This window comes from Neophocaena asiaeorientalis, unplaced genomic scaffold (genome assembly GCF_003031525.2).
Source record: "Neophocaena asiaeorientalis asiaeorientalis breed wild unplaced genomic scaffold, Neophocaena_asiaeorientalis_V1.1 scaffold479, whole genome shotgun sequence".
NCBI lineage: Eukaryota > Metazoa > Chordata > Mammalia > Artiodactyla > Phocoenidae > Neophocaena > Neophocaena asiaeorientalis.
In genome coordinates, this window is record NW_020173774.1 from 4,245,124 (window position 1) to 4,269,168 (window position 24,045).

At 39.6% G+C, this 24,045-nt stretch overlaps 2 protein-coding genes across 3 annotated transcripts in view; both read left to right on the forward strand.

Annotated features, from left to right (window-relative positions):
- Positions 1-19,691, forward strand: part of ARCN1 (archain 1 coat protein complex I subunit delta) — a 26,329-nt gene extending 6,638 nt beyond the window's left edge. The window contains exons 2-10 of the mRNA XM_024751708.1: positions 4,299-4,562; positions 5,059-5,238; positions 5,370-5,575; positions 6,404-6,568; positions 10,486-10,651; positions 12,398-12,545; positions 12,856-12,964; positions 15,623-15,827; positions 17,714-19,691. Of these exons, the coding sequence (XP_024607476.1) occupies positions 4,299-4,562; positions 5,059-5,238; positions 5,370-5,575; positions 6,404-6,568; positions 10,486-10,651; positions 12,398-12,545; positions 12,856-12,964; positions 15,623-15,827; positions 17,714-17,803 (1,533 nt within the window). The 3' untranslated portion in view covers positions 17,804-19,691. The remainder of the gene's footprint in view (positions 1-4,298; positions 4,563-5,058; positions 5,239-5,369; positions 5,576-6,403; positions 6,569-10,485; positions 10,652-12,397; positions 12,546-12,855; positions 12,965-15,622; positions 15,828-17,713) is intronic.
- Positions 19,692-23,227: 3,536 nt separating this feature from the next.
- Positions 23,228-24,045, forward strand: part of PHLDB1 (pleckstrin homology like domain family B member 1) — a 45,810-nt gene continuing 44,992 nt past the window's right edge. For both annotated transcript variants that reach the window (XM_024751724.1, XM_024751727.1), the window contains exon 1: positions 23,228-23,333. The gene's annotated coding sequence lies outside the window, so the exon portion shown is untranslated. The remainder of the gene's footprint in view (positions 23,334-24,045) is intronic.

The following is a 24,045-nucleotide window of genomic DNA, read 5'->3' on the forward strand; positions in this document are numbered from 1 at the left end:
TGTTGTTTTTGGTGCTTGTTTTTTTTGTGTTTTTTTTTTTTTTTTTTTTTTTTAGTGAGCGCTCTATAAGTATTAAATTTATGATGTGCTCCTATTTATTAGTAATATTTCTCACTGCATAAAGTGGTTCTCCATGGGTCATTTGAGAATTACTACTCTAAAGGATCTATGAATTCTCTGACATTATATGTAAAATTTTGTGGGGAGTCCATTTGCATTATTTGAGTATTAAAATACTGCCAAACCCATAAAAGTAAAAGTCCATTGCCTTGAAGTGACAAATTTTTTAATGACATGCATTTCTTGGCAAGTTTATTAGTAATAATAGTGCTGTTTTACATTGTGTGTGTGTTTTATGTTTACATATTTTGTGGCATAAGTTGTATAGCTTTGGCTTACGTTTTTATTACACTCATTTGATCCTCATAATAGCTTGTGAGGTAGTCAGATGATGCTCCATATTCTCAGAGAGGAAACTGAGGCTAAGAGAGGTTGAAACGTAACTTAAGTCAGACAGACAGTAAATAGAAGAACAAAAAGTAGGATCCAAATCATCTCACTTCCAGTCATTTAATTTTCCTGGTATATTAACTTAGTTCTTCACAAATTTAGAACACTATTTCTAATTCACATAGTCTAATTCACATAGAAGGAGAAACCAATGGGAGGTGATCCCAAATATAAGGGAATTCCTCATTTACCTGATGAGAATATTAAGAAGAAAAGCTTTTCAGAATATAAAACTTTTAGGACTATAGCACAAATAGTTAAATATGTTCTTAAAGTATTTAATAATTTACTTATACATATTGTTAAAGTTACATAAATAAGATTTTTAATTGAGAAATAATTCCTTTTTTCTGTTCTTATATTCATGAAACAGTTTATCCAAATTCTTCACAAGCATCATCATCACTAGGTCTTCTTTTTGAATTACCAGTTTTTTAGAACTTTTATACGTTGAGTTTTTTGGTATTTGACACTTTTTGAATTCATATATTATATTGATACTTTTGGAAATTTTAACCCATTTGTATAAATAACATTATGACAATTGATTTTAAAAGAAATATTTTTTGGGAATTCCCTGGTGGTCCAGTGGTTAGGGCTCCATGCTTTCATTGTCGAGGGCCCGGGTTCAATCCCTGGTTGACGAACTAAGATCCCGCAAACCTTACTTTATTTGGATGTACATGTCATACAAAGCTTTAGTGAACCAATACAGAGACATACTTGCTTATCATTCATAAGCTAAAGCAGCAACTACCTTTTTCTTTCTTTTTTTGCAGTGGTTGAAGCATGGTTTGGTTGAAACATGAACCTCATATGATAAAAATTAATGTGAAATCAAATTTCTTGAGTATATTTGGTTTTAGTCTTCAAACAAGTCTCTAAGTCTCTTGCCTGGTGATAATTTTAGGCCAATTTCTTCTTTTTCGAGATTAAGGTATTATCATTGTGTGTGTACCAAAAATTACAGGAGTCCTTGCCCTTATTTGAAGAAATCTTTCTTTATCTCACACTATTAATTTAAAGACATGGATGGGGGACAGTGTGGGGAATATAGTCTATATATAATATCTTTATATGGTAACAGATGGTAACTAGATTATCATGGTGATCATTTTGAAATGTATAGAAATATCAAATAACTATGTTGTATACCAGAACTAACATTGTGTTGTAGGTCAGTCATACTTTAAAAATAAACAAACAAACAAACTCACAGAAAAGAGATCAGATTTGTGGTTACCAGAGGCAGGGGGTGGGGGGAGGGAGAACTGGATGAAGGTAGTCAAAAAGTGCAAACTTCCAGTCATAAGATAAATAAGTACTAGGCATGCATTGAACAGTATGATAAACATAACTAATACTGCTGTATCTTATATATGAAAGTTGTTAAGAGAGTAGCGTCACAAGTTCTCATCAGAAGGAAAAAAAATTTTTTTTCTATTTCTTTTTGGCTGCACCGTGCGACTTGCGGGATCTTAGTTCCCTGACCAGCGATCAAACCCAGGCCCTTGGCAGTGAAAGTATGGAGTCCTCTAACTACTGGACTGCCAGAGAGCTCCCTTTTTTCTGTTTCTTTAATGTTGTATCTATATGAGATGATGGATGTTCACCAAACTTATGTGGTAATAATTTCATGATGTATGTAAGTCAAATCATTATGCGTACATTTTAAACTTTTACAGTGCTGTATGTCAATTACATTTCAATAAAACCAGAAGAAAAAAATGAAATTAAAGACATGGAATCACTGGGACTTCCCTGGCGGTCCAGTGGTTAAGACTTTGCCTTCCAATGCAGAAGGCATGGGTTCAGTCCCTGGTTGGGGAACTAAGATCCCATATGCCGTGGGGTGTGGCCAAAAACTTTCAAAAAGAAAGACACGGAATCACCATGATGTACACTTAAAATATCTCACATTTTTATATGTTAATTTTACCTCAGTAAAGCTGAATTAAATAAAATTCTGTGACCAACAACAACAAAATAGTAAAGTTAAAGACATGAGGTGGGAGATTTCCTTTGAAAAGAATGGGTCATAACCTTGTTGCATTTTTATTCTTTTTCTGGGATCCTTTACTCCCCTTTACTCTTCTTGCCTCATGCCTGGGTGGTAGCAGAAACCTCCCAAGCAGCTGGTGATGGTGAAAGATACATTTCTTAAGTACAAAACTGTTTATTTTTTTTAAAAAAAACCCCAAACTATTTATTTAAAAAATTATAAATATTTTGGGGAAAGTGACTGTTTTGGGACTTTTAAGCTAGCTTATTTGCCACTCTTGAAGTAACCACCTGTAATTTTATACTCTATACCTCTCTGTATGTCTGAAGTATTTTATCTTTTTAAAAGGATATAACTTACAAAACAAGATTCTTCCTTAGAGTATTTATTTATGATGTAGAACTACTTTCTATTTTTAAACTTTTTAATTCTATACAACGTAACTTTATGCTGGAATAATTAAGGTAAGTTTCAATATAGAGTTGATAGACTCAGGAACATAAAATTGTATAACTCCCTTAAATGAGCTTCTTTCTAAACTTGCAGTTGTTATTTGGGAAATAGAGCAGTTGATAGCATTATTCTTGAGATTTCACATGAGAAAATTTGCCTGATGTTCATTGGAAGCAAATCAATCAGTAAAAATACAAATCTGGTAGAGGGAAATTATTTGTGCAGGATATAGATCAAACACTTTTTCGATACAAATTGTTTTTACCTAGCTGCTTGGAAATAAGCGTGATGGTAATTATCTCCCAAATACCCTAATGACCTATCCTTGATGAATAAGGACACTGTGTTCTCCTATAATTATTATAAAACTGTTCTGCTGTTTTGAAACTATGAGAATATTTATTCAAATTGACTAACTTGTTTTTTCTTCAAGCTGCTCACCTGTAGAGGACAGGTTTCTGTAAAGCTGAGAAGCCTGACCAGTAGGATGTTGATATTTCAGAGGTTGTATCCCAGGATTGAGGCGTCCAAAATGTGTAAATAGTCTTTTTGTTCCTTGTCCTTGTGAACTTTTGGGTTCCTGTACTGAAGAGACTATTAACACTGTACTTAATATTCTTACTACTCTGCTAATGGCATTTGGTCTTCTCTTCTTTGATGCTTTATTCATTTTGTTTAATGAAATGCCAGACTCTGAAAAAAGGACTGTTAGTCTTGATCATTGCCCAGTGTCAAAACCTGTATGAAACATTGAGTCATTCCGTTTTTCATTTTACAGATTGTTTGCATGTCTGGAGGTAAGATAGTGTGGGATGGGACGGTTAATCAAAGAGCAGAAGATAAATTTAGACTCACTAGATTGGTTCCATATTCTAGGTAAAAATGAAATGAAAGGTCAGGGGCCTTGTATAAATCCTCAGTCTGCCTGATCAGACCTCTCTTTTGGCTGTGGAGATCTCTATTCTCCCTAGAAAAAGTTTAAGCTCTTCTTTATGGGTCTGCCAAAGCAGAGAGCAACCCAGTTTTGAGTCACAGGGGATCCATTCATAATGTATTTGTAGACCTAGAAAAAAATTACTTCTTTACTAAGTTTTTCTCTAGGTATGTTATTGAAAAACAGGAGTAATAGCTTCATTTTCCTCTACTTTAGCTTTGTTTTATGAATGACATACTATAATTAAAAGAGCAATGAAGTAGAGTTTGAAAGTGAGCATTCTAATAGTAGTCACATCACTAAATAACTGAGTGTACCATTCTACAGAAGATGTGAGGATTCTGAGAAAACACATGTAAAGAAATAATTAATTAGTACTTATTTATATGTTCCCGGCAGGTGCTGTTGGCAGCAGCAGTCTGCACAAAAGCAGGAAAGGCTATTGTTTCTCGACAGTTTGTAGAGATGACCCGAACTCGGATTGAGGGCTTGTTAGCAGCTTTTCCAAAGCTCATGAACACTGGAAAACAACACACATTTGTTGAAACAGAGAGTGTCAGATATGTTTACCAGCCTATGGAGAAACTGTACATGGTACTGATCACTACCAAAAACAGCAACATCTTAGAAGATCTGGAGACCCTAAGGCTCTTTTCAAGAGTGGTAAGAGTCCTGTAATATTGGGTTACAGTTTTTGTTTTTAAATTTTTTGTGTAAAACTGTTTTTCCCCCAAAGCAGCTGATGCTTATCAGTTTGCATGTTCTGTGCCCCCAGCCCTCATCCCAGCATCTTATTGCTACAGCTCCTATTCATTCAGCAGACACTTACTGGGTATCCTAGACTGTAAGTATTACAAAGGAGAATATGAGAACTGCCCTTTTGTTTCCCATTTCTCTAGCAGTTACTCTAACCTGCCTTTGTGGTTCTGACACTTGTTTGGCTATATTTTTAGATAATATTCTTCAGGTAAGATTTGTTGATGTAGCCACACACATAAAAGACTTTATGCCACAGACTTGCTTAAAATACAGAGTAGCAGAAGGAGCTAATAAAGGGATTTAGGCTTATTGAAATTTGTGTATTTTAAAGGATGATAACTGGAAAACAAAACTGGTGATATATTCTAAATCTTTCTTTTCTGTTGTTCTCCATGATTAGATTCCTGAATATTGCCGAGCCTTAGAAGAGAATGAAATATCTGAGCACTGTTTTGATTTGATTTTTGCATTTGATGAAATTGTTGCACTGGGATACCGGGAAAATGTTAACCTGGCACAGATCAGAACCTTCACAGAAATGGATTCTCATGAGGAGAAGGTGTTCAGAGCAGTCAGAGAGGTAAATAAGGTCTTCTCTGGGACAGCTGGTTTGTATATCTTTCTTTTAGGCTTCATTATCTGATTTTCCCTTTTTTATTTGCTAGTCTAGTCTGTACTCAAAGCTACATCCAAGTATGTATCTTCTTGTAGACTCAAGAACGTGAAGCCAAGGCTGAGATGCGGCGTAAAGCAAAAGAATTACAGCAGGCCCGAAGAGATGCAGAGAGACAGGGCAAAAAAGCCCCAGGATTTGGGGGATTTGGAAGCTCCACAGTGTCTGGAGGTAGCACAGCTGCTATGATCACAGAGACCATCATTGAAACTGATAAACCAAAAGTGGCACCTGCACCAGCCAGGTATATAATCCAGTGTATCACCCAGAATGCAATCCTAGAATGGCAGATGAAGGCTGTATGTGTGTATCTCAGAGTGATATCTGATTTTTAGGCAAACTGTAAATAACAAGTGACTTGATGAAGTAAGATATAATATTAAATTTGGCTGCATAATATGGGGATAAAGGAGAAATCTGAATGTGGTGTTTTTCCTTTTGTGTAAAAGAGAGTTCTTTTACAAATTATAACATGATCTCAATTTCCTATGAGAGTTGCCTTATTTTGGGAGAAGAGGGGATATTTAACTGTTTAAGGAACATGTATTTTTAATCTAGTGTTCGTGAATGGATTTAAGGGAGAATCTGAACTACCTGAAATTATGTGAAAAAGTTCGTTTGTACACAGGTATATTTATCTGGATAGAAGGTACAAAGTTTTCATCAGATCACACATGCTTATGAAAGTATACCTGTGGTCTTTGGGTACTTGAAGCTTATATGGGTTTTTTTGTTTTGTTTCTGGCTGTGCCCCTGTGGCATACATGATCTTAGTCCCTGACCAGGGATGAACCTGTGGCCCCTGCAGTGGAAGCACAGAGTCCTAACTACTGGACCACCAGGGAATTCCTGAAGCTTATATGCTAATTGTGACCCAGCTGTCAGTTCGAGCAGGGAGTAGTCTAGTTGTCCACTAAACACTAGGAAGCTTGTGTTTTTTCCTTGAGGTATTCACATTCCTCTTAAAGAACAGCTTCAAGGAAAGCTTCAGTGATAGAGAATTATTAATTAGTTTTTAACTTTTTAAATCATGTGTGTATTTTTGTGTGTATGTGTGTGTTCTTCCACTTAGGCCTTCAGGCCCTAGCAAGGCTTTGAAACTGGGAGCCAAAGGAAAGGAAGTAGATAACTTTGTTGACAAATTGAAATCTGAAGGTGAAACTATCATGTCCTCCAGTATGGGCAAGCGTACCTCTGAAGCAACCAAAGTGCATGCTCCACCCATTAATATGGAGAGGTAAGTAGTAACTCTTTCAGTAAGAACAGACCACATAGTGTTAAAAAAAATTATCTCAATGCACTGTAAATTCTTTTTGTGTCTTAATTTTTCCAGATTTAAAACACTTCCTACTGTATAGCACAGGGAACTATATTCAATGTCCTGTGATAAACAATAATGGAAAAGAATATATATATGTATAACTGAGTCACTTTGCTGTACAGCAGTTAAGCACAACATTGTAAATCAGCTATACTTAAATAAAATTTTTTTTTGAAAAGTACATTCTAGGTATAAACATGAGGTCTTCCCCCCTCCCCCCTTTAAACATGATTGGGGGCTCTCAGCCACCTGTTCTCTATTAAGTTTAGAACTTACCTTTCTATCAACTCTGGTGGCTAAATTAAACAAAAATAACTTTTCTTTGTGCCTAGTGTGTACTTTGTCTCTTAAAATGGAGTGGAATTAGAGGGCTAGAGTTATGATTAGCACTATACTATATTTTTGCATGTCTTTTTCTAATTTTTTTTAATTTTAATTTTTTAAAAAGTGGTTACTTTTTTTTTTTAATTAATTAATTTATTTTTGCTGTGTTGCATCTTCGTTTCTGTGCGCGGGCTTTCTCTAGTTGTGGCAAGCGGGGGCCTCTGACTATCGCGGCTTCTCATTGCGGAGCACAGGCTCCAGACGCGCAGGCTCAGCAGTTGTGGCTCACGGGCTCAGTTGCTCCACGGCATGTGGGATCCTCCCAGACCAGGGCTCGAACCCGTGTCCCCTGCATTAGCAGGCAGATTCTCAACCACTGCGCCACCAGGGAAGCCCTTAATTTTAATTAATTTATTTTTGGTTGCATTGGATCTTCATTGCTGTGCGTGGACTTCCTCTAGTTGCGTCGAGCGGGGGCTACTCTTCGTTTGTGTGCACGGGCTTCTCATTGCAGTGGCTTCTCTTGTTGTGGAGCGTGAGCTCTAGGCGCCTGGGCTTCAGTATTTGTGGCACACGGGCTCAGTAGTTGTGGCTTGCAGACTCTAGATCGCAGGCTCAGTAGTTGTGGCACATGGGCTTAGTTGCTCCATGGCATGTGGGATCTTCCCGGACTAGGGCTTGAACCCGTGTCCCCTGCATTGGCAGGCAGATTCTCAACCACTGTGCCACCAAGGAAGTCCTTCTAATTAAGTTTTTTTTTTTTTTTTGCGGTACACGGGCCTCTCACTGTTGTGGCCTCTCCCGTTGCGGAGCACAGGCTACGGACGCGCAGGCTCAGCGGCCATGGCTCACGGGCCCAGCCGCTCCACGGCATGTGGGATCTTCCCGGACCGTGGCACGAACCCATGTCCTCTGCATCGGCAGGCGGACTCCCAACCACTGCGCCACCAGGGAAGCCCCTAATTAAGTTTTAAGGAGGACAAAATTTATAAATATCTTTAGTAGCAAATAATGTATTATCTTTTGCCTTTTAAGTATTTGAACCCAGTATAGAATATTTTGATTTGTCTCTTATCTCAGGACTGTGGTACTGTTTGGTAACATTTTTAAGTGGTAGTTATCAAGTTCACATATTCATGACTCAGATTTCTTGTTTTGAAGCCCAGACCTTCTACTGTTACTGATGGTTTTGAGGTCAAGTGAAAGATGAGTCTGGGAGGATACCTCTATTAGGTGTGCATAAAAGAGGAGTATGTTGTATGTCTTATTCTGTATGAAATGAACAGGGTTATGTCGGAATAAATCTCTTAAATCACTAAAGCTCCTGTGCTATTCCTAGTAGTTGCTTTGAGGGAGACAGAGGCTTGACACTATTTTGATATTGGAGACTGTCATGTACTAGAGAGGAGTTGAGACTCTTTTCTGAATGATGAAATACTTCTTGAGCATGGAGCAAACGTTTGTGAAGGTAAATGAGACCATGCATTGTCTTAAGATACATTCCTCTGTGGTCTTGAGTCTCATGCCTTTGTTTCTGGGAAGTCTTAGAGGTTAGAACAGAGCAAAGTAGGATGCCAGAATAGTCTTTTTAAGCCTCTGCAGTTCACCCAGCTAAAAATAGTTTTAGTAAGGAATATGGGTAGATTGTACTTAATAATTGCCCATAGCAGTCGCACCTTTTATTTTACTTATTTTGAAAACTAGATTATACATTCATGTAGTTCAAAATTCAAAAGGTTCAAAGGATATTGAACTAAAACTTCTTCCTCCCCCCCAGCCACGCAGGTTTCTCTTTATGGAGGCAACTAGTATTAACTAGTTTTTTGGGGTTTTTTAATTTTTAAAAAATTTTTTAAAATTTAAAATTTTTTGGCCACGCCTCATGGCATGCAGGATCTTAGTTCCCCAACCAGGGATTGAACTCATACACCTGCGGTGGAAGCGCGGAGTCTTAACCACTTGGATGCCGGGGAAATCTCAGTATTAACTAGTTTTTGTGTGAATCTTCCAAGAGGGATAGTCTATGTATAGATGAATAAAAACATGGTACAATTTCAGTATTTCTCCTTTTTATACATTAGTGGTGGCATACTAGACACATTTCCAATTGCTTTTTTCACTTATTTCAAAGACAAGAATTTCCTTATTTGAAGCTATAGAGACATGACATCCAAATGCAGTACCTTACCCTAGACTGGATCTTGTACTACTATAAGGGGCATTACTAGGTCAACTGACAAAATTGGCATATGAATGGTAGATTAAAGTATTGTGTCAATGTAAATTTACGAAGTTAATAACAGTACTGTGGTTATGTGAAAGAATATCCTGTTCTTACAAAATACACTCTGAAAATGTTTAGGGATAAAGGGCCGTGATGTATATATTCTGCCTGTAAATGGTTCAAGGAAAAAAGTAAAATATATTTATATAGAGAGAGTGTGCAAATGATAAAACAAATGGGATAAAATGTTAACAAAGATAAAAAGGGTATAAATGTATTTCTGTTATAATTTTAGAAATTTTTTTCAAATAAAAAGTTTTTTCAATTGTTCCTCTTTTTTTTTTTCTAATTGCCCAGTATTCATTTTTGTGGATATACTTTTATGTATTTAAGTAGTCCCCCTATTGACAGACATTTGTCTCTAAACTTTTGCTATTACAAACAATTCTTCAGTGAATAACTTACGACATTGTTTTGCACAGGTGAGAATTTATCTGTAGGATGAGGATTTGCTGAACCAAAGGGTGTAATGCTTTTATTTTATTTTATTTTATTTTTTAGGGATAAAGGTTGTTTTCCTTTTTTTAGTTGAAGTATAGTTGATTTATAATGTTATGCTAATTTCTGCTGTACAGCAAAGTGACTCGGTTATGCATAATATATACACATTCTTTTTAATTTTTGTTTATTTTAAATTTTATTTGTTTATTTTTGGCTGCATTGGGTCTTCATTGCTGCGCGTGGGCTTTCTCTAGCTGCGGCGAGCAGGGGCTACTCTTCGTTGCGGTGTGCGGGCTTCTCATTGCAGTGGCTTCTCTTGTTGCAGAGCACGGCTCTAGGCATGCGGGCTTCAGTAGTTGTGGCATGCAGGCTCAGTAGTTGTGGCTCGCGGGCTCTAGAGTGCAGGCTCAGTAGTTGTGGTGCACGGGCTTAGTTGCTCTGCGGCATGTGGGATCTTCCCGGACCAGGGCTCGAACATGTATCCCCTGCATTGGCAGGTGGATTCTTAACCACTGCACCACCAGGGAAGTCCCCACATTATTTTTTAATATTCTTTTCCATTATGGTTTATCCCAGGAGATTGGATATAGTTTCTTGTGCTATACAGTAGGACCTTGTTGTTTATCCATTCTAAATGTGATAGTTTATATAATGCTTTAAATTTTGATACATATGGCTGCAGCACCTTTAAATAAGTTGCTTATGGCTAATCACCATTAAACCCCGGAGAAAGAGAGTTCTGGTTTTTACCTGTCTGAGCAGATTTATCATTCTTTCTCTACAGTGTGCACATGAAGATTGAGGAAAAGATCACACTAACCTGTGGACGAGATGGAGGATTACAGAATATGGAGTTGCATGGCATGATCATGCTTAGGATCTCAGATGATAAATTTGGCCGAATTCGTCTTCATGTGGAAAATGAAGACAAGAAAGGGGTGCAGCTACAGGTGTGTAGAGGCTTTTGATAAGGGAGCATTAAGGCTTTTGTCTACCTAACACAGTCTTTCTCAACTGGAGTTCCCTGTATGAACCATAGAACACAGAAGATTATTTAACTTATATAACTAGTGCCATTCTAGATGCATAGGAAAGAAGTTAATTTAAACACAGAAGATTATTTAACTTATATAACTATTGCCATTCTAGATGCATAGGAGAGAAGTTAATTTATTACCTACAGTGGAAGCCTTGAATTGATAAATGCCTTCCCAAGCCAGTTGGGAATGACTGACAGCAGCTGTATTAGTATGGCCTTTTAATACTGGAATCGAGTGAAAGGTCATTTTGAAATCTAATAAATGACTTCATACTCACAAAGGTACAAAGAGATGCATATTTGTTACTATTATGCAAAGAGTAAATTCATTTAGGATATTGCTTGAAATATAATTAAAAAAACAAAGTTTTAAAACAATAGGGTGGTATTTTATTTTATTTTAAAATTTATTTATTTATTTTATTTTATTTTTGGCTGCGTTGAGTCTTTGTTGCTGCACACAGGCTTTCTCTAGTTGCAGTGAGTGGGGCTATTATTCTTCGTTGTGATGCACAGGGTTCTCATTGAGGTGCCTTCTCTTGTTGCAGAGCACAGGCTCTAGGTGCCTGAACTTCAGTAGTTGTGGCATGTGGGCTCAGTAGTTGTGGCTCACGGGCTCTAGGGCATAGGCTCAGTAGATGTCAGGAGGATTCCTACCCTCTGAGCCACCAGGGAGGTCCCGGCAGGCAGATTCTTAACCACTGCGCCACCAGTGGGAAGGCCGGGAGGTATTTTACTAAAGCAGGTTATGACACTAAGTTTACTCGTTCTGCTGCTATATAACTGCCAGTGCTTGTTTTGTTAGCTGAAGGGCAGTATCTAATGGTATATTTGAAAAGTACATAAAATGCTTAAAAATGAATATGTATGTTCCACCTACCTGGCTGTGTAAGAGACCTTCTTTATATTATTACAGTTCTTGTCACAGTTTATTTAGATGGTTGATCTTATATCTCTTGTCACGAGAACAAAGCCTTTTCAGCGAAGAAAGTGGTTTTGTCTACGTTTTATTCCACTCATAACCAGCACACAGTTGTCTTTTGGAAGTAGTGCTTATATTATTTGACAGTAGCTTTGCTGGCTCATAAAGTCTGTGTAGTCTGCTATCCACAAGTTACTACTTTTTCCTTTTTTCTCCTAATGTGACTTCTTTTAAAAAGAGCAGTCCATCTTAGTTGGCCTGAGTTTGAACAACTTTTAGGCAAAATTGCAGCTAAACTTTCCACAGAGCTTTTCCCTCTCCTGTCTCCTTAGTATAAGGCCAGGACTGCTATGTGACCCAGCCAGCTGATCAACGTCTGACCCTAGTCTTCTATTTGGCAAGCTTGGCCTCACCATCAGGCTGCTCCCTATGAAGTATTTTTGTAAAGGACTTGGTTAATGGTCTTTTAACTTTTTCAGTTACAAAGTTACTAACTTTTTACTTACAAACAAAATGGCTTAGAGTTGAAATTACTTTATTACTATTTTTTAAATGTCTTAAATCTTTAAAAGTCTTTGAAGAAGGGAAATCTTTCTTCAAAATAAAAAATAATTGGAATTTTTTAGGCACCCTGTTTTAGATGTTTAGATTATGGGCCATGTAAGACCAAAAGGAATTTATTTCCTGTCTTATAATGTCTGAACCTCAGAAGTTTTCTTTCCCTTCTCATTTCAGACCCATCCAAATGTGGATAAAAAACTTTTCACTGCAGAATCTCTAATTGGCTTGAAGAATCCAGAGAAGTCATTTCCAGTCAGTAGTGACGTTGGGGTGCTGAAGTGGAGACTACAAACCACAGAGGAGTCTTTTATTCCACTGACAAGTAAGTGCCTCTGGTCGGTCCTACTAAGCTAGACTGCACTGAGAACTAGAAATAGCCTTGGCTTGTACCTTCTTCATTGCCACAATTCTTTTTCACAAAATGACCTTTCAAAATGGACTCAGTGCTATATTTAGTGTATTTTGGTAATAAATAGCTTAAATTTTAAACACTTTTAATTTTGAAACCATTATTTTTAGTAGTTTACACTAGGATGTTTAAGGCCTGCAGTTGTCAGTTTTGATTTGCCATCTTAACTTTCCTCCATTCTTTTTCTAATGTTCTAATATACCTGCTTTGCTTTTCTCTTCAGTTAATTGCTGGCCCTCAGAAAGTGGAAATGGTTGTGATGTCAACATAGAATACGAGCTACAAGAAGATAATTTAGAACTGAATGATGTGGTTATCACCATCCCACTCCCGTAAGTACCCCACATAATCATTTTTTCTATAGCGAGCTTGTAGAACTAGTCTTTTGGAACTCCTTTTGGAGGCAGCACTTAGCTGGCTATCCATTCTAAGATATTTGTTTCTCATAAAGGTCAATTGTGAAAGAAACCAGGTACAAAAGGCTGCATACTTACTATATGATGCCACTTATAAGACATTCTGAAAAGGTATTACTCTTGGAACAGAAATCAAGCATTTGATTGCAAAGAGAAGAAGCATTTGATTGCAGAGGAGCACAAAGGAACTTTTGGAGATGATGGAAATGTTCTATGAATTGATAGTAATGGTGCTTACAGTCTACATTTGTCAATGCATTGAGCTGTACACTTTTAACGGAGTGGATATTACTGATTTTAAAGCCAAACAAGCAAAGCTGGTTATAGTTCTAGGGCCGTGTTTTCAGATACTGGTCTTCAGATTGTTCATGTAGTAATGAAGGTTTCCAGAAGGAGGAGCCAATTATCAGTCAGACTTTCTCTGCTTTGTTTTGCAACTCTTAAAGGAATTGAGTCTGACAGACTGAATTTTTCTTTTTCACTTTCTTCTCTAAATTTTCAGCTAAAGATGAGATTATGTTTTCAAGGGTACTATTCTTGCTGAAACAAGATATCTACATCAGTTTCAGTAAATTTTCTAACAGCTTTATTGAGGTATAGTTGACGTGATAAGCTACACGTATTTAAATTATAAAGTTTGATAAGTTTTGGCATGTATGCACCATCATCACAATTAAGATAACAAAAATATGCATCCCCCCCAGAAGTTTACTTCCTGTAAGTTTTTGATGTGTGCTTAAATGGCCTACTTTCTAGGATCATCTGGAAATACTCTCTACTTTATCTCCTCACTAGCATTTCTAGTGACTGAACTATTATTACTTCACCATTGAATCCCTGCTTCTCTGCCTTTCAGCACCCCCATGATTAAGTACAGGGCTTAATTATGAATACCCAGTAAGTGAATTCTTAGTGTGTCTATACTATTAAATTGCTTGGTTATTATTACAGAGAAAATGGTTCTAATTCAATCTGTAGTTGTGTTCAAATTAATTTTAATTTAATTTGAATTAAAATTAAATCTAATTTATTTGTAGTTTGATTCAGGCCTTTACATGGCCAGGTCTGGTTTTAGTCATTCTTATTTCCACTTTTTAAAATATGCTTTATTACCAATATCCCCTTTAATGGGCTAATCATCTTATTCTTCACAGCTTGGTTATTATTTCAGAACAATAGATGGCTGCCTTGAACCATTGTGAGATTTGGGCATTGGTGACAGGTGTGGGTTTTATTTTGTCAAGATTTATTTTACTAGACTATTTTTAGGATGCCACAAGTTTTAGGCCTCTCCATCTACCCTATAATTGTGGTTACGGTGGTTTCCTGTGTCTTAGTTCAACTTTGCAATAGTCTCCAGGAGAGACCCTTAGACAGCATTTTACCCTATTGTCTAGAACTGATCAGATTAGAGGATCTCAGAATCAGAATTGGAACAAGGGCAAAGGGAAGAAACATACATACAACTGGGACCATAAAATTGATAGGGAAGAGTTAATTGTGTTATATCACCCTTAAAGTTTTCTTTGTCTCCCTTATTTACCCTGCCTTTAATGCAAACATTGGATGTCACTGGTGAATTAAAAGATGGTAAATTTAGAGTGTGTAGGAGTAGCTGGCACTGCCTGTCAGCCGTGTGCGGGGATGCACAGTGCGTCCTGACTAGCCCTGGTTCTCTTGCAGACTAAGGACAACTGTGTAATATCTCTCTTTCCCATCATGTTCACATTTTGCCCAGGGGTAATTGTGCTTTCACTTATCAAATAAAAGTTCAGTTACTGGATTATAAATCAAATAAACCCACTGGCATCAACTACAATAAGTTTTAAAACCTTCTAAAATCTTTTTTTTTTTTTTTTTTTTTTTTTTTTTTTTGCGGTACACGGGCCTCTCACTGTTGTGGCCTCTCCCGTTGCGGAGCACAGGCTCCGGACGCGCAGGCTCAGCGGCCATGGCTCACGGGCCCAGCTGCTCCGCGGCATGTGGGATCTTCCCGGACCGGAGCACGAACCTATGTCCCCTGCATCGGCAGGTGGACTCTCAACCACTGTGCCACCAGGGAAGCCCCTAAAATCTTTTAAAAACATCCTCTCAAAGGTCCAAATTCATCTCCATTCTAAATAACCACATAATGGTGTTTAAGTTCTCCCCCACTGTTACTATCAACCTGTTTTCCCCCTCATTGGCATCTATGAAGAGAGCTACACTATGTTAAAATTCCATCATGACAAGGCAGCAAACCATTAGTGCAGTATTTTTGGAAATACATCCCACTTTACACATTTGTCAATCTCAGTCCCCTGCCAGCTCCAGATCTAGTCCATAAGTTGGAGCAGCCCAGGACTATGTTTGCCCATTACTTATGGTTGCATATATCTGTACCTACAAAAGGAATTAATGAGACCCTTGGCCAAGGTTAAGGGTCCTTGAAGTTATCAGGGAGTCTAATTTTTTCTAGGACTATATGAAAGTGGGCAGAATTTGAGGAGCATAATCAAATTTGGGGGTGGTTTTCCTTGGCATAGTTCTTCTAGCTCTGGACAGCTAACTTGACACGGATGTTTCTTGTGACAGATCTGGTGTCGGCGCACCGGTGATTGGTGAGATTGACGGTGAATATCGACATGACAGTCGACGAAATACCTTGGAGTGGTGCCTGCCAGTGATTGATGCCAAAAATAAGAGTGGCAGCCTTGAGTTCAGCATTGCTGGGCAGCCCAATGATTTCTTCCCTGTTCAAGTCTCCTTCATCTCCAAAAAAAATTACTGTAACATACAGGTACCCCTGTTTAATAGAGAACTTATATGGGGAAAGTGGTAGGACGGATACCTGATAGGCAACATGTCTTCATGGTCAGAGCAGAAATCAGAAAAGCTGATGTCCCCCCGTGGATTCCATTGCTGCCTCATTGTGTAATCTTGGTCAGTTCTTCACCTGCTTTGTCTCAGTTTTCCTCTCTAGATCAAAGTAAAGAAATTGAATATGACTACATATAAAAGTACTTATGGGTTGTGCAAGACTCATGTCTCTTAGTTGCCTGTTTTTTTTTTAATAATCTCATGTATCTTAAAATTCATTTGCCAAAACACTCAACACATGACTTAGTAATGCCTTCTGTATTGTCACTTGGTTTGATCCCAAGGAATGAAAGAAAGTTTATTTGGAAGACAAAATTACTGCCAAAAAAGGTGATTCTAATACAAATAGATACGGTTTTTATGTTCTTTTATGTCACAGCTTCCCTTCATTAATACGGATAATCGTAAGCCAATTCTGTTGTAAACCTTGTCCTTAAGGTAGGCAGGCAAAGCAGGGGAAATCTGTGAACTGTTTATTTATTTATTTATTTATTCATGCATTCATTCATTCATTCTGTGCCATGCACCTTGTGGGATCTTAGTTTCCTGACCAGGGATTGAACCCAGGCCCATGGCAGTGAAAGCGCTGAGTGCTAACTGCTGGACTGCCAGGGATTTCCCTGTGAACTGTCCTTCAGATCATTATTTTTAACTCTTTGTTCTTCCAGCATTCAAGTTGCATTATAAGCACCGAGTTTATATTGTTATCTTCCCCTCGGACTTGTTGATTTGCTTGTCATTCTGGTTATCTTCCCAGATGTTCTCTGTCTCTCCTGAAAGTGCTTGGGAAGTTATAGTTTCATCTGCTGGATGATTCCAAAGAGCAGTTCTCCCTCCCTCCCTCCCTCCCTCCCTCTCTCTCTCCCTCTCTCCCTCTCTCTCTCCCCCTCTCCCTCCCTCCCCCCCATCTCAGTTATTGGCTTAACCCCATCAGTATTGGGAGCACATTGTTGAACCCAAGACATTTTCCTGTTACTGACCATTTGAAGAACAGGACAGTATAATTGCTCTGTCAGAACCTCACTAGAAAATATGAATCAGTGGTTTAAGTTTTGTGTTGGTGCCATTATGCGCACCATTGTTACAGGTAGTTCATTAAATTGGACATCTATTATTATTAATAAAGAGAAATCTCAGGACTTCCCCGGTGGTGCACTGGTTAGGACTCCGAACTCCCAACGCAGGGGGCCTGGGTTTGATCCCTGGTCGGGGAGCTATATCCCGCACGCATGTTGCAACTAAGAGTTCGCATGCCACAACTAAGGAGCCCGCCTGCCACAACTAAATACCCAGTGCAACCAAATAAATAAATACTAAAAAAAAAAGTAGGTTTAAATAAAAAATAAATAAAAAGAAATCTCAAGAGAAGGACCCAGCCATACCTAGAAAATGAATATGATAGAACAACTTAGACTGAGAGCAAATTAAATAATGTTGAATTGTTAGAATGTTGCATTTTGGATCAAAATGTTAATCGATCATCCTGATAGAATGTCTATGACTTTCATAGGTTTTATAGGGCAGGGCCTGGGCAGTGGCCACTCATTCTGGACCTTTTACTTAATATTAATACCACTCTACATGTCATCCCAACAGTTGTCTTTTCTATCTAGAGAGCAGATTAATCATGTTGGTGGGGAAGAGTGATGCTGTGAGCTGCAGTTGTGAATTGAACTTTTTTAGTATTTCTGAGTTACTTTTAATACTGCTTTAGGGGATTTGATCTGTTCTGTACTGAGAATTTAGCCAGCACCTTAAAGACCCGCTGTCCTTCTGCTTTACCTTACTCTTTGTTTGTTTTCCTAGGTTACCAAAGTGACCCAGGTAGATGGAAACAGCCCTGTAAGGTTTTCCACAGAGACCACTTTCCTAGTGGATAAGTATGAAATTCTGTAATACCAAGAAGAGGGAACCGAAAAGGAAAATTTTCAAGTTAATAAAGAAGAAGCCAACAGTGGCTGAAGAATTTTTTCCAAACCTGCAAGCCATTGGAGACCCTTTTCTTCAAATACAGTGCACGATTCTCTGAGCGCAAGGACCCTCAACTCACCCTCAGTGTTTCAGTGTCACAGAGACATTCTCTGGCAACGAAATGACCCAAACATAAAGGGAAAGGCTGCTCATTTCTTTGGCAGATTTTACTGGCCAGCAGGAAAGCAAGCTCTCCAGAGAATGCCCCCAGTTAAACACTTTGTCCCCCATCAGCTAAGTTGTTTTTTATTTTAATGCCTAAATATATTTCATACTTTGTTTTTAAAAAGTTTTTCTGCAGAAGGTTTTAATCTTTCATACTCCTTTCCTTTACCTTCAGTTTTTTTCTTTCTATATATCCAATCCAGCACTGAGATCATCTGCATATAGGCACTGTATTTGGCACTCCGGGAACAGGTTGATCTAATCCATTCTTGATTTCTGGACTATGCAGGTGAACTGCTTGAGGGGTAGGGGGTCTAGAAGTTAAAAGATAAGGATGTCAAAAAAAAAAAAAAAAGATAAGGATGTCTTATCCTCTTCCTATATCTATTCATCCCTCCATTCCTTTGCCAGGCTGTTTTCCTTGCAGCCTTGTTGCTCTGGTTTAGAACACTAGTGTGAATCCCACTTGTGTCAATATTAAAGACAGCTGAGAAGCAGCTTTCAAATGGTATAGCCCCCACTTCAAGGTGTCTGGGAGGAGAATGGTCATGTCTAGTTAGGGATTTCACACCCACAGGTAATCATGTCTGCTGCTGGTGCTACCCAGCCTTCCATTCTCCGTATTTTGGGTACTTCAGCTAAAACATGATAGCTAATGGTCTTTGTAATCCATTCACATTCCTGAGATTCACCACCTCCCTCTTTCTGAATGTTCTCTGTGTCATCAGTTTTTTCCTTTCTATCAGACATGAGGTTATGATTTTGGAGGCTGTAGGTTCAGTGAGTCTTTGTGCCAATCCCATTGGTCCTGAACTATCAAGGAGCCTCCCTTTTCACCACCAAGGTTTTAGCATTTCAAGATTCAGCTGATTATATTGCTGTGTAGGCATTGATATATTCCATTCTAGCCTGCCCAGCATTTTTTCAGCAGCCTTTCTGTTCCTGTGTCTGAAATCCTTCCTTTTTCTCCCCTAAGCCTTTTCTGTTTAGTGTCATCATGTAATGGTGGTTTCTCAGCCCCATCTCATCTATTCTTCAATGGAGAAGACTACATCAGCCAGCCCAGCGTTGGCTTTTAACTCAGTATTGCACTGGGAGTTGGTGGAGTTGCTGCCAGGCTGCAGCCACAGACAGGGGGAAGAGACAGATGACAGTAGATGACTTCCTGCACTTTCAGCTGGTTGGAGAGTACGACTCCCACTCTGAACAACATCTGACCTTCCCTGCAAAGAGTGTACTGTAATTGAAGCAGAGCAGTCACACACAAATGGCCATGGATGGAAATGTTTGCCAAAGAAATTTCTGGCCTTTCCCTTTCCCTTAACTGCATCAGGGAAGAATCCTTATCTCTAGCTTGGTTTCCACATAAGGTTTTTTTGAGGAAGGGGACTGGAACAAAAAATCTGTCATGTAGTTAAGTAGACAAGAAATCTTATTAATTCAGTTTTGTTTGAGAGTTGCTTGTCCATATGATTTTTTTAAAGTGAAGTTTAGTTTCACAAAAACTTTTTTTTCTAAAATTACTTTTGGGGTAATATTTAAAATGAGAGAAGTTTTGTAACCCTGTAAAATACATAGGGAATATAACATTCCATTGTACACAAAGAAGGCAAATTCTTTAATCAAATAAAAAGTATTATAAAATGAATGTTTTTTAGACTGTTGACTCTCATACTTTGGTGTCTTCCCTGGTGTCTTCAGAATGCTGTAACAGGATCTAAGATTAAAAATTAATGATATGTTTCTTTAAGAGGAAATAATCTCTATCTGAGAGTATTCATTGCCTTTTCTCCCTATTACAGGTATTGTGTCTTGTGTATTTTTCTGCATTTGAGCATATACACATACACATGCACTCCTGACAGTGTAGCTTTTGAATTTGATGCCACTTACGGGCTTTTGATCTTAATTTTGTCAGAGCCAGTTGTAGAGTCAGAAAAATGAGGCTTCATCTTTAAAGAATAACCATAGTTGGTGATATCTTGGAGCATTCTCTTCCCCATTAGACAAACAGTGGTAAGAATTAAGTGATGCAGGCATGAGTGATGAAGGCCTTCCTTGGAAGTTGATAACTCCCTCAGAAAAGGCTTCTTCCTTACTTTGTTTTTATTTAACTTGAAAAACTATTGAATGTCACCAAATTGGAAGGCAAATCTCTGATGAATAGTAAGTTTCTGGAATGAATAAGTTTTAATTTTAATGGTGAAAGCCAAGATTTTGAGAAATTGCAAGAGAAATTGCAAGTATCTTTAATGTTGCTGAAGTGTGGCTTGGATCTCTGAGGCTGTAACGTTAATCCAGTGAAATGAAGCACACCAAAACCACGCCACACCCTCTGACTGGCAGCTGATCCTTCCACAGCATCAAGGGGAGTTTTTGTTGGCCTCTTGTGAGGGAAACTAACAAAATAATTAGATCTGACTGGGCATTCTGTTTAATGTAGGAGGTCTGTGGTTCCTGCTCTGGGTTAATTAATTCCACACAGAGGAGGTAGGGAGGTAGGTGAGTTCCTTTTTAAAAAAAGGTCTGTCATTCATCTACTCACAGTATCAAACCCCAAATCTATCAATCCATGCATCTCTACAGGAAACTTTGCCCTCCAATTAATTTAACGTTCACACTGGGTAGGCTCTCAGAGATTTCCAGGGTTGATAGAGAACAGCTTTTCTTAAAAGTCTATGGAAAAAAAAAAAAAAAAAAGTCTATGGGACTTCCCTGGCGGTCCAGTTGTTAAGACTGCGCTTCCACTGCAGGGAGTGCACGTTTGATCCCTGGTCAGGGAACTAAGATCATGCATGCTGCGAGGCGGGGCCAAAAAAAAAGTTTACATATGCAGGGCTCATTGGAGGAGGAGAGGAGGAAAATAGGAGGAGTCCCCATCCTCAGGAAGATTGAAGTCGAACTGGAAGCAATGGCTGTACCTCCTTACAAAGCTTTCTTGCTAAGGTAGGTCGGCGTCAACTGCAACTAGTGATACTCAACATGGATCTCAATGAGGGTGAGAAATAGAGCTTTGGTCTGGTAGGTTTTAGAGGAATCGCTCAAAAGGAAGCAAAAACTCAGAATTGACTCCCTTGTACTATGTACATCTCTCACTGCAACCATCCTCTCCCTCCATTCCCTCTTTTTGCCCCATTTGGTAAATATATTTGCAGCTGTAGAGCTTCTCTGAAACTCCTAGAAGATCCACAAGTAGGTTGGTTGCTGGGTATTGCTCCTGACCCAAGAACAGACAGCATGTCTACAAGAGTCAGTTTCACATCTCACCCTGGGGAGTTAGTGACTGATGTGGAGGCAGGCCTTTAGGAAGTTTAGACTACTTTTCCAAACTGATCTGTTGCCCCCTCTCAAACACAAGAGTCAAGCAACCAGGCGGTTTTCAGAAGCTTGGGCCACTCCCCTACCTCTACCCTCAGTGGTAAAAAAGGAAAGTTTTTTGCCTTGCTGTTCATAGGGCAGGGGTTATGTGGTTATTTAAGGCTTAGTCCAATTCTGGGAAGTTCCCATAGATGTAAATCTGAGATCAGGTTAACGGGCTTTTTGAAAAAGAAGTGTTACCAATTCAAAGCAATGAGAGAAATGGAAATAGGTCTTGTTTCCCATTCTTTTGCCCGAATGAATGCTTGTTCTTTTCCGCTCATAGGAAGGTCCTGAGCCACAGAAGGTAAATAAGACCAGTCTTCTGTCCTACCCAAATTTCCCACTCAGCTTGGACATACCTTAGCTGTGGGTGGAAGTGTGAATTGTGCAGCTTCAAAGACAAGCTGAGAAGAGAGCTTCTTTTCTTTTGCAGCTAGTGAAGAAAGGTTTGAACTTTTTCTCCAAGTTGCATGCAGTGAGGAGTTACTTGGCATCATTGCTGCCAGCACACCTACACTAATGATGCCTGAGTTCCGGATCCAAAGAGGCCAGAAAGGTTAGCTTCCTGGGATAGGGTGTGCATCTACAGGGATTGCTTGCTGTAATGAGCAATGATCACCTCTTTCTGGGGCTGGAGGGTGTACAATTTCAGAGGACGGACAGAGCTGGGAAATGTGCTGTGGCAAAGGCAGGCTGGGTGTGGAAGTCCACTCCTGACGTTCATAGCCAAGTGCAGAGGGCCTTAAAAAATCCACTCTTCCTTCCACACCCAGCCTTTGCCCTCTCCCCCTGCTTCCACTTCGGAAAGTCTGAAGCATGCTTGGAAAGCTGTTTTCTGCTTTCTTCTCTCTTCCTCCCCCTTTCTGAGCTCCCAGCTGCTCAACCTCTTGCGTAACTGTGAGAGAGCACTGAGTTTTTTGATGGGCTCCAGATGTGGAGCGGGGTGGGGATGGTAGGTCTGAAGTCCCCTGAGTGCTCTAACTGTGGGAACATAGGGCCCCGACACAGCAGGCGTGAGGACACATTGCACAGAACCTTTATCATGGGGTCAGCTGGCTGCTGGGCTGGGAGGACAGAGAGCAGTTGGGTGATGTTTCAACCCCCTGCCTCAGCATCAGCCGCCTCCGTGGCAGCCTTGATTATTCCCTGAAATTCCTCCTGACCAAGACGGTAAGGAAGAGCTGGAATTGTGAAACAGAGTTATGTGAAAAGTCTTTGCGGTACCCCAATCTGAGCCTCTTCCCTCAAACTCTGGGTCTTGGCACATAAGATACAACAAGTTTGGGGTTTGTTTCATTTTCTTTCATTTCTTTTTTAAACAGAATAGCCTGAAAATTACTGTTGTGATCTGCCTCATAAAAAGGTGGTCAGAGTTAAAATACTTTTATGAGCCTCAAACAGTATGAAGAAAGAAAGAATAAGAGGCTTCCACCCCCAACACCGCTCCTCCACCCCAGGCCAAATCCTGGGGCTTCCTGGTGCCCACAGCACATGCTGAAGCCTGATAGTTTGACCTCTATTAGCTATAGCAGGTAGCTGCAGAGAGCGTCCCACCCCCTCCTGCTTCTAGTCCGGTCAGCTCCAGCCTCCAGACGTGGGGGGTCCCCCTGCTAATGCTGGCCCTGTCAATGAGTGACCAAAGATTCCTGCAGTTCAACCTTCTGCTGTTCCTGGGTGAGGCAGGGAGGGTACACACTAAAGTCACTGAATCAGAGCAAGATTTGTCCATCCCAAAGAGGACAAATTATTTTCTGCTATCCTTCCCTCACTGGAATTTATGCCAGCCTTGGGGGATTTCTCCTTCCTCTCCTTCAGGGAGGAAGAGTCTCAGGGGTCCCTCCAGTGCTGGTTAAAGAGGTCCAGTCTAGCTGCGTTCAGCTCCCTAGGGCCTCCCCTGTCAGTCTCCTGGGGCGAGAGCTGGCTTTGCAAGGTAAGGATCCTCTGTCAGCTTGGATTTCGGGTGGGGAGAATGACTTTCAACCAGGCTCAGTTTCTAGGCTTCACCTTAGGTTTTCGGTGCCCCCCTCTTCCTCCTTATTAACCCCTTGCTCGCTCCTACAGAGACCCAGACTGCTGTAGGATGGTGTGCTCAATAGTAAACCTACAGCTTGTCTCCCAAGTGTAATCCTGCAGGTTGTGGTGAGGGTGGAGCTACACGGGGTAAGACGATAATTCCATTCAGCTTTCCTGTGCTTTACAGTTTGCGTGGCACTGTACCATGCCTCCTTATACCTATCCTTAGAAAAATCTGTGACACCCTATATGCAGAGTTATCCACCCCATTTACAGGTCGTCATGGTGGAGGGGCTTGGAGTAGGATGAGGAGAAGGGGCAACAGAGAGTAGACCTGGATACCCTCAGCAGATATTTGGAGGTGATGAGAATATGTTGTAGGGCTGCGACCATGAAGTTCATTGGGAGCTCATGGAGGATTCAGGCATCTAAAGTGAGAAAAAAAAAAGGTGGGGGGGTTGTTTAGAGAAAAACTGTCAAAAACACCCTCTCAGAAGAGCCTTAAAGCCTAGGGGTGGAGGGTGGTCTAGGAGAGTCCGAAGGGGAGGGTGAGTGGGGATAGGGGTGTGTACGTGGTGGTGGTAGTGGAGAGCCCAGCTGCAGAGAGATGAACAAAGCGGGCGCTGTAA